Source organism: Dermacentor andersoni, chromosome 1, assembly GCF_023375885.2.
Source record: "Dermacentor andersoni chromosome 1, qqDerAnde1_hic_scaffold, whole genome shotgun sequence".
Lineage (NCBI taxonomy): Eukaryota > Metazoa > Arthropoda > Arachnida > Ixodida > Ixodidae > Dermacentor > Dermacentor andersoni.
This window is the reverse complement of record NC_092814.1, coordinates 239,519,971-239,535,116: the sequence shown is the minus strand read 5'-3', so window position 1 is coordinate 239,535,116 and position 15,146 is coordinate 239,519,971. Positions and strand designations below refer to the sequence as shown.

At 44.9% G+C, this 15,146-nt stretch overlaps 1 protein-coding gene across 2 annotated transcripts in view; it reads right to left on the bottom strand.

Moving 5' to 3' along the window:
* Abl (tyrosine-protein kinase Abl) overlaps positions 1-15,146 on the bottom strand; it is a 139,927-nt gene that overhangs the window by 25,055 nt on the left and 99,726 nt on the right. For both annotated transcript variants that reach the window (XM_050196415.3, XM_055063538.2), the window contains exon 10: positions 12,431-12,867. In XM_050196415.3, coding sequence (XP_050052372.1) covers positions 12,431-12,867 — 437 coding nt within the window. The remainder of the gene's footprint in view (positions 1-12,430; positions 12,868-15,146) is intronic.

Genomic DNA, 15,146 nt, shown 5'->3' with positions numbered 1-15,146 from the left:
GTGAGGGAAGTTTTCGCCGAGCGAAAACTCGGAAAACAGGGGGGCCATTGTCAGGAGTGACAAGCGCCAACAAAGAAGGAAGACGAGGAAGGAGTGAAGCGAGCGCGTGGAGCGCCATCTTGGAGAAGGGGCGTGCGCAGGGAAGGACGTGGTGGCCAGGGCGCAGCGTTCCAGGAGAAGACGGCCGGAGATCGCCTCTCTGGGTCCTGCCCCAGCTCCTAGGCGACACATCGACGTCCCGCCCGAGTACCAGGCTCGGCGAGCAGATGTCCGACGTCCCCGGAACTACCGCTGGCCCAAACCTACCTGCCAGGACACGTCAGCATTTGTGCCGCTGAACGTAGACGCGCGGAGGCTGGCTAAAGCCAGTCACCGTCCCGTCCGGAGAACTACGCTGGGCCGGCGCGCACCGGGAGCGCCAGCCGGCACGAGCCGCGCTCTGCCGGAGCGCGACAGCCCCTCAGCGACCGTGCCTTCGTCATGTTGGCCGGGGCATCGGTGACGCCGGACACTAACAACGACTGACGACGACCAGATCGCATCGATGGACTACAGACCGGGGGACGCCGATACCCGCGTCAAACAGAACCGGTACTGTAAGCGCCACTACTACAGCGAATAGACGATCGCCGCACAGACGTTTGTAAACGCGGTAGTGTGAGCGGAAAGCTGAGCAAGGGAGGACGCATTCCGTGTGTAATAAGTGTTGAATCTTACCGTGTGTTCCTGTTACTAAAATAGCCTATTGAATGAATGTAACGTGTGTGCTGCATCTTGCGTTCGTGTGTTCCTTCCGCCCGCTGAAGCAAGCGTACCAGGCGTTAACTTATGCGTGACACACCTATTTTAGCCTTGTTGATCAGTTGTGACAGCTCCGCAAATTCTATCTTATCTCTTGAGTACGACACTTTCATTCTTCGTCGTTTCTTTATTAGGTCCTTTATTATTTGGGAGAGCTTGCCTAATGGTTTCCTTGGTGCCTTGCCTCCCACTTCAATTGCTGCCTCTGAAGACAGCCTAGTTACGGTTTCATTTATTAGCTCTATGTCATCATCATCTCTCTGTTCTAAGGCTGCATATTTGTTTGCAAGTACCAGCCTGAACTTGTCTGCTTTTACCTTTACTGCCTCTAGATTGACCTATTTCTTCTTGACCAATTTTGCTCTTTCTCTCTTCAAATTGAGGTGAATCCTAGCCCTCACGAACCTATGATCACTGCACTTTACCCTACCTATCACTTCTACACCCTGCACTATGCTGGGATCAGCAGAAAGCATGAAGTCAATTTCATTTCTTGTTTCACCATTGGGGCTTTTCCAGGTGCACTTTCTGTTGCTATGCTTCCTGAAAAAGGTGTTCATTATTCGAAGCCTATTCCTTTCTGCGAATTCTACCAGCATCTCTCCTCTAGCATTCATAGAATCGATGCCGTAGTTGCCAATTGCTTGTTCACCAGCCTGCTTTTTCCTCACTTTTGCATTGAAGTCTCCCATTACTACAGTATACTGAGTTACTACAGTTACTACATTACTACAGTAAACTGACCTACTTCATCATCATCGTGACTGGAGTTTGGAGTGTAGGCTGGCACCATCTTTAATCTATACGTCTTATTAAGTTTTATTACGACTACTGCTACCCTCTCATTAATGCTGTAGAATTCATCAATGATGCCCGCTATATCCTTATAGATTAGGAATCCTACCCCGTATTGCTTCTTATCTAGGAGACCTCTATAGCAGAGGTCATGTCCGTTAAAAATACTGAAAGATATATATAGCGGCTCCACAGCCACCGTAGTCCTCCATAAAGAAAGCGACAAAATCCCAATAAAGACAGGCGCCAGGCAGGGAGATACGATCTCTCCAATGCTATTCACAGCGAGTTTACAGGAGGTATTCAGAGTCCTGGATTGGAAAGAATTGGGGATAAGAGTTAATGGAGAATACCTTAGTAACTTGCGATTCACTGACAATATTGCCAGCTTAGTAACTCAGGGCACCAATTGCAATGCATGCTCACTGACCTAGAGAGGCAAAGCAGACGGGTGGGTCTAAAAATTAATCTGCAGAAAACTAAAGTAATGTTTAACAGTCTCAGAAGAGAACAGCAATTTACGATATGTAGTGAGGCACTGGAAGTGGTAAGGGAATACATCTACTTAGGACAGGTAGTGACCGCGGATCCGGATCATGAGACGGAAATAATCAGAAGAATAAGCATGGGCTGGGGTGCGTTTGGCAGGCATTCTCAGATCATGAACAGCAGGTTGCCATTATCCCTCAAGAGAAAAGTGTATAACAGCTGTGTCTTACCAGTACTCACGTACGGGGCAGAAACCTGGAGGCTTACGAAAAGGGTTCTACTTAAATTGAGGACGACGCAACGAGCTATGGAAAGAAGAATGATGGGTGTAACATTAAGGGATAAGAAAAGAGCAGATTGGGTGAGGGAACAAACGCGAGTTAATGACATCTTAGTTGAAATCAAGAAAAAGAAATGGGCATGGGCAGGTCATGTAATGAGGAGGGAAGATAACCGATGGATATTAAGGGTTACGGACTGGATTCCAAGAGAAGGGAAGTGTAGCGGGGGGCGGTAGAAGGTTAGGTGGGCAGATGAGATTAAGTAGTTTGCAAAGACAACATGGCCACAATTAGTACATGACCGGGGTAGTTGGAGAAGTATGGGAGAGGCCTTTGCCCTGCAGTGGGCGTAACCAGGCTGATGATGATAATGATGAAGCCTCACCAGTTCTAATCTCACTAAGGCCAATGATATCCCAAACAATGTCTGGCAGTTTCTCAGAGAACTGCTAAGCTAGCCTCACTCGAGAGGGTTCGGGTGTTAAACGTTGCAAAGGTTAGTTTCCATTGGCGGCATGTCCGGACCCAGAGATTCTTAGCACCCTCTGCTGCGTTACAGGTCTGACCGCCGCCTTGATCAGGTGCTCCGCAGCTGCTTGGGACTGAGGGCCATTGGGTAATTGAGTAAGTGATTTGGGAGAGAGTGGCTGAATGCTGCACCAGGGAGGCCAATTCCTGTTCTGGTGAGGGAGTGTCTTGTTGAGGCTTCGTCGTCGGTAAGCCTGTTGGGTTTGCCTAGCCGAGTTCACCGCCGTCTCCGCTCGTGCGATTCCGGAACTACGAGGCCAGAACAGTTTAAAAATCATTCTATATTGAGTTACCCATCCCACTCAGGAAAACACATCTATCGCAGATACATCAAGTTTTTAGGCACGTGGGATTTACAAAATGGGTTGCAGAAATTCTGAAACACGCTGCCGATATGTGCCTACTGATATGCCCCCCTTTTTGTGTTCAAAGCGAGCGCATCGTGCATGTTATTATTATTTTAAACACGCGTAGCAGTATGAGCTCTGTGTCACAGAGAACCCGGTGGCAGAGTCTTCCGATCCATTCGGGATCTATAGTTTCCGCGTATATATACATATGCACATATATATGCGTACATATATAGCGCATATACATGTACGTATATTTGTTTTTGCGGGTTTCCGTTTGTACTCCAGTAGATCACGCACATATATCCGCAACTGCTAAATTGAATGTATTGCAACTTTAGCGGCAAACGGGACGTTGATAGGTTTCCCACGCAAAGTGTACAAACAATGTCTAACTGATCGCAGGCAGGTGCTTATGCTGTAGCTTAAAGGAGGTGTTGTATAAGCGCTTTCCAACCATAGAGCAAGGCCGCTTCCAAGGTTGCCTATGTTACGCGCGGCTCAGAACTATTGTTGGGCGGCACGTCTCGCCACTGAGGATTTGCCTTTGAGCAAAAGTCTCTGTCAATGCACCTTCCTCCCGTTCGACGTCTCAGTTTTGCGCGGCGCATCAGTACCAGTTCCGTCTTGTTCGGAAAGACTTCTCTGATGCATGAGACAGGCAGCCGAAACCGTGAACTGTTTGGTGTACCTCCCCCTGGACGCGACTAGTGAATCCGCGGTAAGCGCTGAAAGTTTTTTCATTTTCTTATTTTCTTTTTTTCCACACTACTTTTAAGTGCTGTTCAATTCCGCCGAGAATATATCGTGTATCTAGCCACATTCATGGCTGCTTGGGTACAGGAGACTCCAAAACCACGATGTTAGAACCACTTAGAAATACTATGCCGTGCCACCTGACGCGAACATCAAAACCCATATACCGTGGATAATTCAAGCATGCTTTCAGGCATTTGAGATATACTAAATGGGCTTCAACTGACTCTACAGACATTCCTTGGATGACTTTCTAGTAAGAGACCCCCCGCCGCAAAGAAAAAGAATTGTAGCGTTAAAGGAAGAGAAAAAGTGATGAGAAGGTTTGCAGTAGCATGCAAACAATAACAAATAAATAACGTAACATCAACTGTGGCAAGTTTCACATACAGATTTTCATCAAGTAAAAAAGAGCTGTAGTTTGCGTCCAGATATTTCTTCTACATTTGCACTTATATTGGTTTTTGCAGGTTTCCGTTTCTACTCCTGTAGATCATGAGCATGTATTCGCAACTGTGAATGGTCATCGGTATGCCTATAGGGTTTGCCTAGCGGAGTTCACGGCTGTCTGCGCACGTGCAATTTTGCAACTACGAGGTCAGAACCATTTAGAAATTGTTCTATATCGAGTTACCCATCGCGATCAGGAAAACACTTCTATCGTGGATAAATCAAAGAAGTTTTTAGGCATGTAGGGCCCTCTGGGCTGTACTTGTCGTCGATAAGGTAGCCTCGCCGCCTATGGGATTATCTGACTGAGCTATCTCGAATGCTCGGTTGCCATAGTTGAAAGTTCGAATACCTGATAAGATTTCTCTCTCTCTCTCTCTTCTTCTTCTTTTTTTTTTTTTTGACGATGGTGAGCTTGAAATTCCCCTCATTCAGTGCACAACGTCTGCAGTCTTGGAGTGATGCCTGTCACCGGCAAAAGATGCCAAGAGCGAGCGGGGCTATGCTAATCCAGGTACAACCAAATTAGGAAAGCCCACTAAGCTCCAACATAAGTAGAAAGGAGGCATTGAATGTAGGTCAGAAATCCGTAAGCCGATACTAAATGGATGATATATGCAGTATGGGACACCCCGGTAAACACCCGACCAGTGAAGGTGGAAGGTGACTAAAGGGGACCAAAAACGAGAGGATACGCCACTCGTGCATTAATTACACATGCACAAAGCAGCCGTTCCCCCTCCGCTACCTATGATGGCATTAACGTGTTCATTATGCCGAGCTGGGCATCCCAAACAAATTAAGCGGAACCTCCCTGATCAGGAACTGTCAAAGACATGCGTAGCGTTGTATGGGGGTAGGCGTGGTGCAGAATGTATATGTTCAGCAATGGAAATATCTGCATCTTTCTGCTCCTACTGCTTACGCATGTATACAAAAATAATGCATAAAGTAATGCTTGTTAATTCAACCCTTGTTCATTTGAAAAATCGCATAATTCGGACTCATCCTCTGGTCCTGGCAAGCTTATGCATTACTTAATGCAAACTCCCGTTAATTCGGACGCCTTTCAGAGCTCGGCCAGCGCAGAGTGCCACAAACAAAATGTGTGATGCAAAAGAGCTAAAGCGGTGCTAGCATTCAACCAAAACGAAGCAGCAGAGTCCGTATCAGCGTAATCATCAGCGGAAATCGTACATGAACAACAGGAACGCAGGAACGCTTCGTGCCTATTTGTGCCTTTATAGCACCTCATAGGCCGTGTGCCCTCATAACTGTGTATCGCCACCCATTATCGCGCCGACAGTGACTGCGCTTTTCTCCTCACCAGTTGCAGCAAACAGTAGTTTCATTCTGACTCAATGCAATGGCTGCACGTGCAATGTCACAAACACGGTGGAAGCTGTCCAGGATGAAGAGCACCGGCTTTATTGTGATGGACGGATGATGGATTGGCTCACTGGCAAAAAATAATCAAGATGTAGCGAAAAGTGCGTCTCGGATGAATTAAGAGACGCATGCCCCAACCGCGTTGTAAAGGAAGTCATGACGCCTTCGCCACTGCAAGCGCTAATAAATCAGTTGATGACGAGAATTGCAGCTTCTGCACTTGTTTTGTGCAGTATAGAACCAGGATTTGCTGATTCACTGAGTAAAGGAAAGCTTATTTATGTAGTAAGCATTGGTTTAATGTTTCCTTCATACTTTTGATAATACGACATTCGGTTAGGTTGGCCATTTTTTTCGGTGCCATGAAATTCGAATTAACAAGGTTTTACTGTACTAATCAACATAATCCCCACACACATCATTACCCCCCATAACACATTCTGCACCACACTGACCGCCATATAGTGCTACGCATATCTTGGAGAGTTCCCGTTAGAGAGGTTTCACTTTTTAACCTCCCGGTGCCTATATTATAGACTCTGCTGTTCTCCACTCCAAAAGTTCATCTCGCAGAAAGTTTATTCACGTCCATTGCCAGAAGTGCGAAAACCATATTCTAGGCACAGGGCCGACCGACTTCACAAGTTTTTATTTGAATTTCATTGAACTCTTAAAAGTAATCTTTTTAGATGTGAATCAAGGTCGTGTTGAGCGCTTCTACTTACGCGCACTAGATTATAGCTGAGGTGGAGCTACCTCGAAGGTTGAATGGCGTGGTGTTAACAAAGCCTGCGATTCCAGCTCACGCATTTTTAAACGCCCAGTGGAAGGAAGAAACCATTACACATAAAGGTAGTTTTGTTTTACTGACCTCATGGAACACACATTTGTTGTTACAATGGTTTCCTGTGCCATTACTGAAGGACGGGACATATGTGTACATAAAAGCAATGCCTCTAGCCACTCGTGAGTTTTTCCTATGTTGTCCCATGTGGGCCGATCAGGGTCAACCCTTTATCGACCGAGTGTTTCGTTCAGGGAACATACCAAAATTTTTTTCTTCTTGCCGAGTTTCAGTATTGAGTACGAAGTTCCTGGCTAAATGTCTTCGGCCAACACTGAATGACAGGCAGCAAGCGTCATTTGTTGGTTTAGAGCAGGAACACTGGACAAAGAAGTATGGCACGAGACACACTGTCTTGTGAAAGCAACGTCAGGGGAGACAGACCGATGCAACATATCCAGGTGCAGTGGCATCACACATGTGATACAAAGCAAATAGAATGTACACCTATGGTTCCCATATGATGAGAGCTGTCTATACAAATTGAAAATGAAGCCTTAGGTGGCTTGGGGTGAAGCCCACTTCTAGTTGCCTGCCTGCGGTTTTCCCCCTATTGCTGAAAAAATTTCTGCAAAACATTTTTCCCTATTGATTATGCTTATTCTTCATGTGTTTTGCATATTTTGATAGAAAACAAACATTTTTTTCTGGGTATTTACATGTCTTGTCATCAAACGGTTAATGTCATCACTGAGGAGGGCGCGAATACAAATTTCTTTTTACTTTGTCCCTACACATGTATCAACATTTGCATTTTCCAAACACATATTTCTTAGCAAGTTGCCTTCAGTTTTCCGTATCAGGTATTTGGGTTTCTAGCCTTTGCGGTAGGCCGATTCCTGAGATATTCTAGTCTAAAAATGTGCGCTCCTTCCGAAGGTAGTCCAGTCTAAAAAATGCGGGCCATTGCCATAGGTATGTGCTGCCTAAAAATGTGGGCCAATCCTGTAGATATTGCAGCAAAAAATTTTAAGCAGTCTGAGGCTTCTTCTCTCCTCACACAAGGGGTGACACGATAGAGTGCCATGCACAGTGACTCTGACCCATTCTCAGCCGCAACTCCCTCAAAAAGCATTGTCTTTGGTCCACTTCAACAAGAAGTTGAGTCGCCTTCCAAATTTTTTGCGAGTGATACGTCTCCAGGCAAGACAAAAGTACATTTTCTTGCAAAATAAAAGTGAGGTACAATGCTACCTTTCTGTAGGAATTGCTTCACCTCTCTTATCACTTTGACCCGAGCTCACATATTGTGTAATTGTGTCCACTCCTCATGTAGCACCCATAACCTCATGGCGAGATGGCACTGAAAGGTTAAAAATGTGATTGTGTCTGCAACAGTGCATAGACTATCTTTTCCTATAGTTGTTCACGACGCATGCCCCAATGTGGTGCTGGCTCACTGCAAGTTCCACTGCGCGCTCCCTCATTGATCAAGTCGCGACCCCGTGTACAGTTAAAAATATTGTTCTTGCATACTCTCCATTCTATTTCTAATGAATTGCATGCTGGATGTGCTCTTAAAAGCCCGATATGAAGAGCAAGTGGTAAAAACCAGCTCATCCCACCCTACCGTTCTGCTGCTGCGCCCATGCGCTGACTTTGCGATTCCCGTTCAAGAATGCAGAGAGTTATCAACCCAAAATTTTCATTTTTGTCAATCCTCGCTTTCCGAATTGTCCTGGACCATTTTTGTGTAGCAAAACAAAACGAACCTGCAAACACCAGCACACGCGTACCCTGCATGTCGCAGCGGTGGTACAGTTTATTTGGTCGCATTTCTTGCTTTATAATTCCAAAACAATGATGCAACATGTTCTTGCATAATATTTAGATACTTAAAATACAGTTGAAGCTCGATTTAACGAAGTCATGACCACGCTCGAATTATTTCATTAAATCAGGAAGTTCGGAAAATTGAGTAAGGAAATTTTCGGTCTTTCGAAATTTAAAATTGTAATGTAGCGACACCTAAAGGTACCGCAGCATTGTATTTGTGGCTAACCCACGCCTGCGAGTGTAAAAAGTTTGTGAGGGCGGCCCGACTACTGCCGCCCCTGGCGCCGTCTGGTACATAAGATTGCTAGCGACTGCAGAGTCCGTTGTTCCGTGCATGGGTGCGGCATGCAGCCTCGCCAAAATAAAGCTAGGGCCGTGACTAGGGTGGCTAAATGTTTTAACGCAAGCGCACACTCGAAAAGAAACCCGTCTGCGTCAAAATTAGAAGAAAACCAGAGCTCTTTTACTCGTTCATTTCTGGAGAAGCTTCCTGAAATTAGATTTAATGTAAGCTAGTTTCGTTAATTGGGGAACTTCGTAAAATCAGGTTTCGTTAGATCGAGCTTTAACTGTACCACTAATTAAATAATAGGCCTAAACTTGAGTGCTTCTCGTGAATTTTAGTGCTGTCTAGGGCAAAAATATTTGCCTTAAATTTCAACAACTTTCATGACAACAGGCTCACAAAATTAGAAAACCGCACTCTTTACAGATGCTGTGCAATGTCAAATGACAAATGCTGTGCAATGTCCCGCTCTCTCAATTTTTTATCCCCAACTTTGCAGTCATATTCTAATAATTAACTAGAATCAGTGCTATTGGTCCAAACTGTATGACTAAATATTTTTAGAGCCGTAGCCACAACACTTTTCCTTTGGGAGCTAACCAGAATGCGGATTCAGCAAAATTCACCAAAAGCACTTCTGCTCGACTGGGTGCTTGCATATTTTTTCGCGAAGACAGATTTTTTTTTCTTGCAAAGCTAAGATTGATTAAGTCTTTCTTGGCACTCATGTAGCAAAATATATTTTTTTGATCAAAATTAGGAATAGTCAACGAACACGCCTGGCCGAACTCATCTGAACATACTTTACTTTCTTTTCATGTCTGAAAAGAAGGCTTAGTACAGTAGATTAAAACGATTTGAAGTGAGATTGGATATTTATTCAAGTTCCCGTAATGAAATTTTAAGTACTGCATTTACCAGATTCAACCGCACCACCGAATTTAGCATGCACTATATTTCCGCAGGCTCAAGGTCAGAAAATGAAAGTGCACCCGAATGTAACACAACACAGATTCATAAAACAAAAACATAGCATGCCCCTCATGCTTACAACGGAAAGAACGAGACGTGCAGAATTTACCTTCACAGATGGGAATACCTTTTAATGAGCCTTCATAATGAAAGCGGTGCATCGGCGCCATCATTTGCGCTTCACTGGCCACAGATATCAAGCACACAGGGGCAGTATTCTTGAGCGATCACTTTAGATACTGCTATAATTTGCACGAGACTACATCGGACATGAATATGCGGCTGCAAGCGTTTCTAGCACAGTGCCAGAAACGCTTGCAGCTGACTACACAGACGCCTTCGATGCCGAGTTGCATGAAATCTTGCAAAAGTGATAGTACTCCAAAAGTTATTGGTCGAGAATACTGCTCTCTATCTTAGTTGAGCACAAAATGAATCAACAGCAACCTTCATGAAAATGTGCTGTCGCTAATCTGTGATAGCAATGACGCTGCATCTGATGGCCCTGATGGTAGGCTGTTGCCAAAGCTGTGAATGCAGTTTTGGTTTCCTATCCGATTGTACCTCGTGCAGGCAATTTTCAGACCCATTTCATTGGGGGAAAAAGGTCTGCATTAAATGCAGGTATTGTATTTACTCGAATGTAGCACGATTGCAACTGTAACGTGAGGGTCGGCTTTTCAGTCACATGAAAAACAAAAATAACTCTGCAAATGCAATGCGAGATGAATGAAAAAAAAAAAATTGGCGGTACCTTTATTGAATTAAAAGTCGGAAACGAGTTCTCCTCACTCACCGTCATCATCTGAGGAAGAAATGGAGCCTTTCTTGGGCAGTATTCTCAGGTGATCACTTTCAGAGATACCAAAATTATTCAAATCTAGGCTCCCCCTATTTCAAGCCGACCCCCGAAAGTACGGAAAAAAAAGAAAAAATAGTGAATTTGAACCTGCCAAGTTCATTCTACGTCATCATCGCTGCTAGCCTCGTCGCTATCTTCCTTAAGTTTTCCTGATCGATGCTAAGTCCCGCCTGGCTTGAACATTTGATAATGCCTCTGCGGCTGGCACAACTTTTCGTTTGAAAGCGCCACTATAGTGGCATCGCCCACTTTATGCCATTACAATAACACCACGCCCTATGCGGATACGACACAGGTAAAAAATGGTGACGTCGCTCATGTACAGTGCTCACGGATTGAAATAGGACACGGGGCATTTAGTACAACCCTACATATGTGCAAAGTACGCGAGAGCACAACGTCATGTCGCTAGGAATTTGGTCACCAAAGGTGACGAGGGCTCCGATGTAAGTGTACGCGCCAGAATTACGTCGATGTGACACAAACTGCAGCCGGTTGAAGCGAAAGTATGCGCATTACTTAGCCCTAAATTGACGAGTTTCATTCCGTGAGCACTGTACTTCAGTTGGCTATCGGCATGGCTAATATTGGCTTCGATAGTGACTTTTCTATATGGCACTAGCTATGCACCATATTTGTCAATTTCAATTAAAAACTGGTGCATTTTTTAAAAATACTCGAATCTAAGCTGACCCTAAAGTTTAGTATTATCTAAGAAAAAAAAAAAAAAAAGATAGCACCCTAGATCTGAATAAATAAGGTAGTTTCACTTCCATGAAATTTCGCATGACTTGGTACCGAAAACGGGACGACATGTGTTTCTGGTGCTGTGCCAAGCTCGCCATCAATGCCAACAGCGCTGTCAGCCATATACTTCCGAGGGATTCGGTGCCAGGGCGAACTGAGTCTCGCGAAAGCGAAACTACCTCTGAAAGTGATCGCTCGAGAATGAAGTGATCTTCCATGCCGTCGAGCTCACTAGAGATTAAGTACTTCTTAAAACGATTGATTATTGGGCTTCTATGGTGCAAGGGCCAGTTCTGGTCAATGAGCGCCAATCTTGCGGCACTTCTTAAATGACTGCACAACTATTTCATCCAGGCGCAGCACCAGGCTACTACCAGGTCGACAGAGCCCTTCCAACCAGCCTTGCATTTAAAGAGGGCCTCCTCATGGCCCTGCCATCTGCAAATTGTTGACTTGTTGACGTCCAGCCGCCGAGCCACAGCAGAGTTTCCCAGCTCCTCGGCTATAAAAATTGCTTGTCCCTCAAAGCGAGCATCATACCGAACGCACTGCATTGCTATAATTTTGAGAATCGAATCAACAGAGTCGAAGCATGAAAGGACACAGGGTAATGCCAGCACTGTAACCGAAACACCAGTCATAAGCACAGCAAAATTGTCATCAATTCAAACAAAAAACAAGCTTTGACTTCAGTTGACTTGTCTATGGATTGGATCGAGTCATAAAGGTACAGGATGCCAACGTAATGCTAAAAACCATGGGATTTAGAATATTTGTTTTAAAATAGTCAATTTTGTTGTTCTTCAAATGTAACACGACGGTAGTTCAAGCAACTAAAATAATGGAGTAAATACGGCAAATATGGTAATTGGTTTTAAGTATAAGTTGTATAATGGAAACATGGTAGAGTGTGTTCAGAAATACCTAATGAAGTTGTTCCCATGACTTATGTTTTGTTTTTTGCCCTGGGCTCTGAAAGAAAATCTGGGAAATATGGAAAAGGAGAAAGAAGGACATTGCTGTGTGCTTGCATGTTTGAATCCTAACGCTTTCAAATAATGCAGTCCAATGAATTCAAAGCCTGCACTGCTAGAACATATTTACCTTTTTGGCCTGCTTCATAGACAAGGCAACATTTGCATCTTTTCCAGTCCTCTGTGGCTGCAAGTTGGGAGGATATGTCCGTGCTTTCCTCAGCTTTTGTGGCTTGGTGTTAAGCAGCTGCTGGGAGACGTCTGGTACGCTTGTTGTCGAATGCAGCTCGGACTCTTCCGTGTCAGGCGTCGACTGTTTGGCCTCAGGGCCACTGCAGTCACCGGCTGTTTCAAACACCCGTTCCAGGCCCCCATTAAGTTCTTCCTCATCACCATCTTCATCATCAGGATTGCGGTCTTGGTAGGTGCTGTCACGGAAGGAACTGGTGCGCTTTGGAGGAACAGGAGCTTGCTTGCTGCGAGGACCCGGCCGGCGCAGTTGTACTGTGCTCGACTTCACCTGCAGCAGGCCTTGGCTTGGCTTGGTTGGCACCACTGCCTGGTTACCTGGGCGTGCCAGCATCCAGGTTATCTTCCTCACAATTCCAAAAGAACAGGCAGCTCTGAATGGACAGCTTGTCATCTGTGCAATTTAAAGGAACAAAGGTACTTTGGTGCTGGCATTGGCCTACTATGCAGTCGAATCTCGTTAACTAGAACAGGCTTAATTTGAACCATCCGACTTTCCTGACTTTTTGCCATGACTGCAGGTCCGAAACGGCATTAATCGAAGCCACCACCACCGCCAATTTGATTATCACGCCGCCTCGAGCCGGTGCTCTCGCATGCAGATCCGCTGGCAGCCGTAGCCGCAATGTGGCGATGCTAGGCCGAGCTACTTCGATGTTTGCTATTAAGCTTCTTGCTGTTCGGTGCCGTGTTTTTCATTGAAATGATTCACCGCTGTTAGCAATGGTGCCAACTCCACCTTTGTAATCCTCGCCAATGGCTTCGGAGCGCGGAAAGCACAACAAAGGGTGCCTCGATGCCAGCGCCGCCGTCGGCGGCGCTGGCATCGAGGCACCCTAGCACCACGCGATGCGTAATGCCAGTTCCCGAAAGTCAACTTCACCCCCAATATAGCAGTCCTACCCAGTGAAGCATATCAAAAATTTGAAGGGGCAATTTTGAGAGTACTTGATATGCTTCCTTTTATGATATACGCGTGCACTCGCCGTCTCCTATTACAATACAAGCACCAATATGCCTAATAACTGACTGCAATATGTAAATACGTGTGAATAAATCTTGTGGAACCTCCAACCCATGTGTTAGCTCAATGCACATGCACCACTGCAGGTAAGTCCTCCACTGAATTAGCTTCCTTTAATTTGAACAAATTTCCAGTACCATTTGAGTTCAAATTATCGAGATTCGACTGTAGTTGCTAAGGGCCAGTCACCTTTACTTTTTTAAAAGCGTGGTAGTCATCCTGCATTCTTTCATTGATGCAATCATGCCTGATGCCTTCTATAAGAGTAAGTTCATGAAAAAAGGACTGTTAGCAAAGGAGTAATAACAGTCCTTTTCTTGATGACTTGGTATATGATAACTGAAGGAGTGAATGACCAGGATGCACTCAAAACTAAGAAGTGAGTTGTAGGTCAAGCCTGTTCTCTGTGTATGTCTTCTGCTGACATCTGTTTTGCTGGTTGCACCTTAATTACTACAGCCCAGCAAGCCACTCTTCTCGGCTTATATAATTTGCTAGATACACCCAACTTCTATTAATTTGACATTGGTAAATTTGACACTCCCTTTATTATGGCAGAGAAAAGTTCAAGAAGGTGTAAATGTTTTTCAAACCTTCTTGGTTCAAAACATAGAATAACGTCTTGATGGAGTTTAACAGGAGTCAACTGTGTTCCTTTTCTTGGTTTTTGTTTGACTTACTGTAAGTCCAGCACATGTCATTTCTAACTGTAAGTTAGCTCTAAGTCGTGGTGCGTAAAGGCATGCATGCAAACACAGGCACAAGTAGAGCGAGAAGAACAACACAAACACAAATGGCAGTTGTGTTGTCCTTCTCGTTCTACTTGTGTCTGTGTTTGCATGCCTGCCCTTCCACACCGTGAACCCCTACCAACTTGCTCCACTTTCAGTCGTTCAACTGTAAGCCAACTGATTTGCTGGTTTCACTTTATTTGTGAATGGTAGACAATGATGGGTAAACTGTAGCTTTTGCTTTAAGTGAATTTTCACACTTCCTTGTCCCAGAAAAAAATAAACAAGAAATTATTTACAAACATTAACGCCATTACTTTAAAATGCATTATAGTCACTGACCAATTTTTCAGATCTGCTCGACTATTCTGACTTTACTGTGGCACAAATTTTAGGACTAATGTAATATGGCAACCAAAATTTTGGATGCCAAATGGTGTCTCTCTAGATTTTTTGACATGATCTGCGCAGGCAATAACGCAAACATAACTACCGCCATTCAGGTAATCGCCACACCCTTGCTGTCATTGCAAAAGAAATTTTTTTTACTTTTAGAGCGCTGTACAGCCGCTGCCAAGAGATCTTTGTTGACACATCAAACCAGCTTAGGTCACTCAGTCCCAATGGAGCAGCACTCATTTGACCTAGCGACCCAGGTAGCGTGGCTGTGAGAAAATTATGCCGCCAGCTGATATGGTACCCGGTGGCAAGGCGTCATGGGAAGACTGCCCCTAAAATTTTTATACGAGTAGCCTTCAATGGCAATCAAGCCTGAGATCATGCACATGGGCTAGAACAGGGGTTCTCAAGCTGTCAGGCCTTGGAGAACCCCACCAACTTTC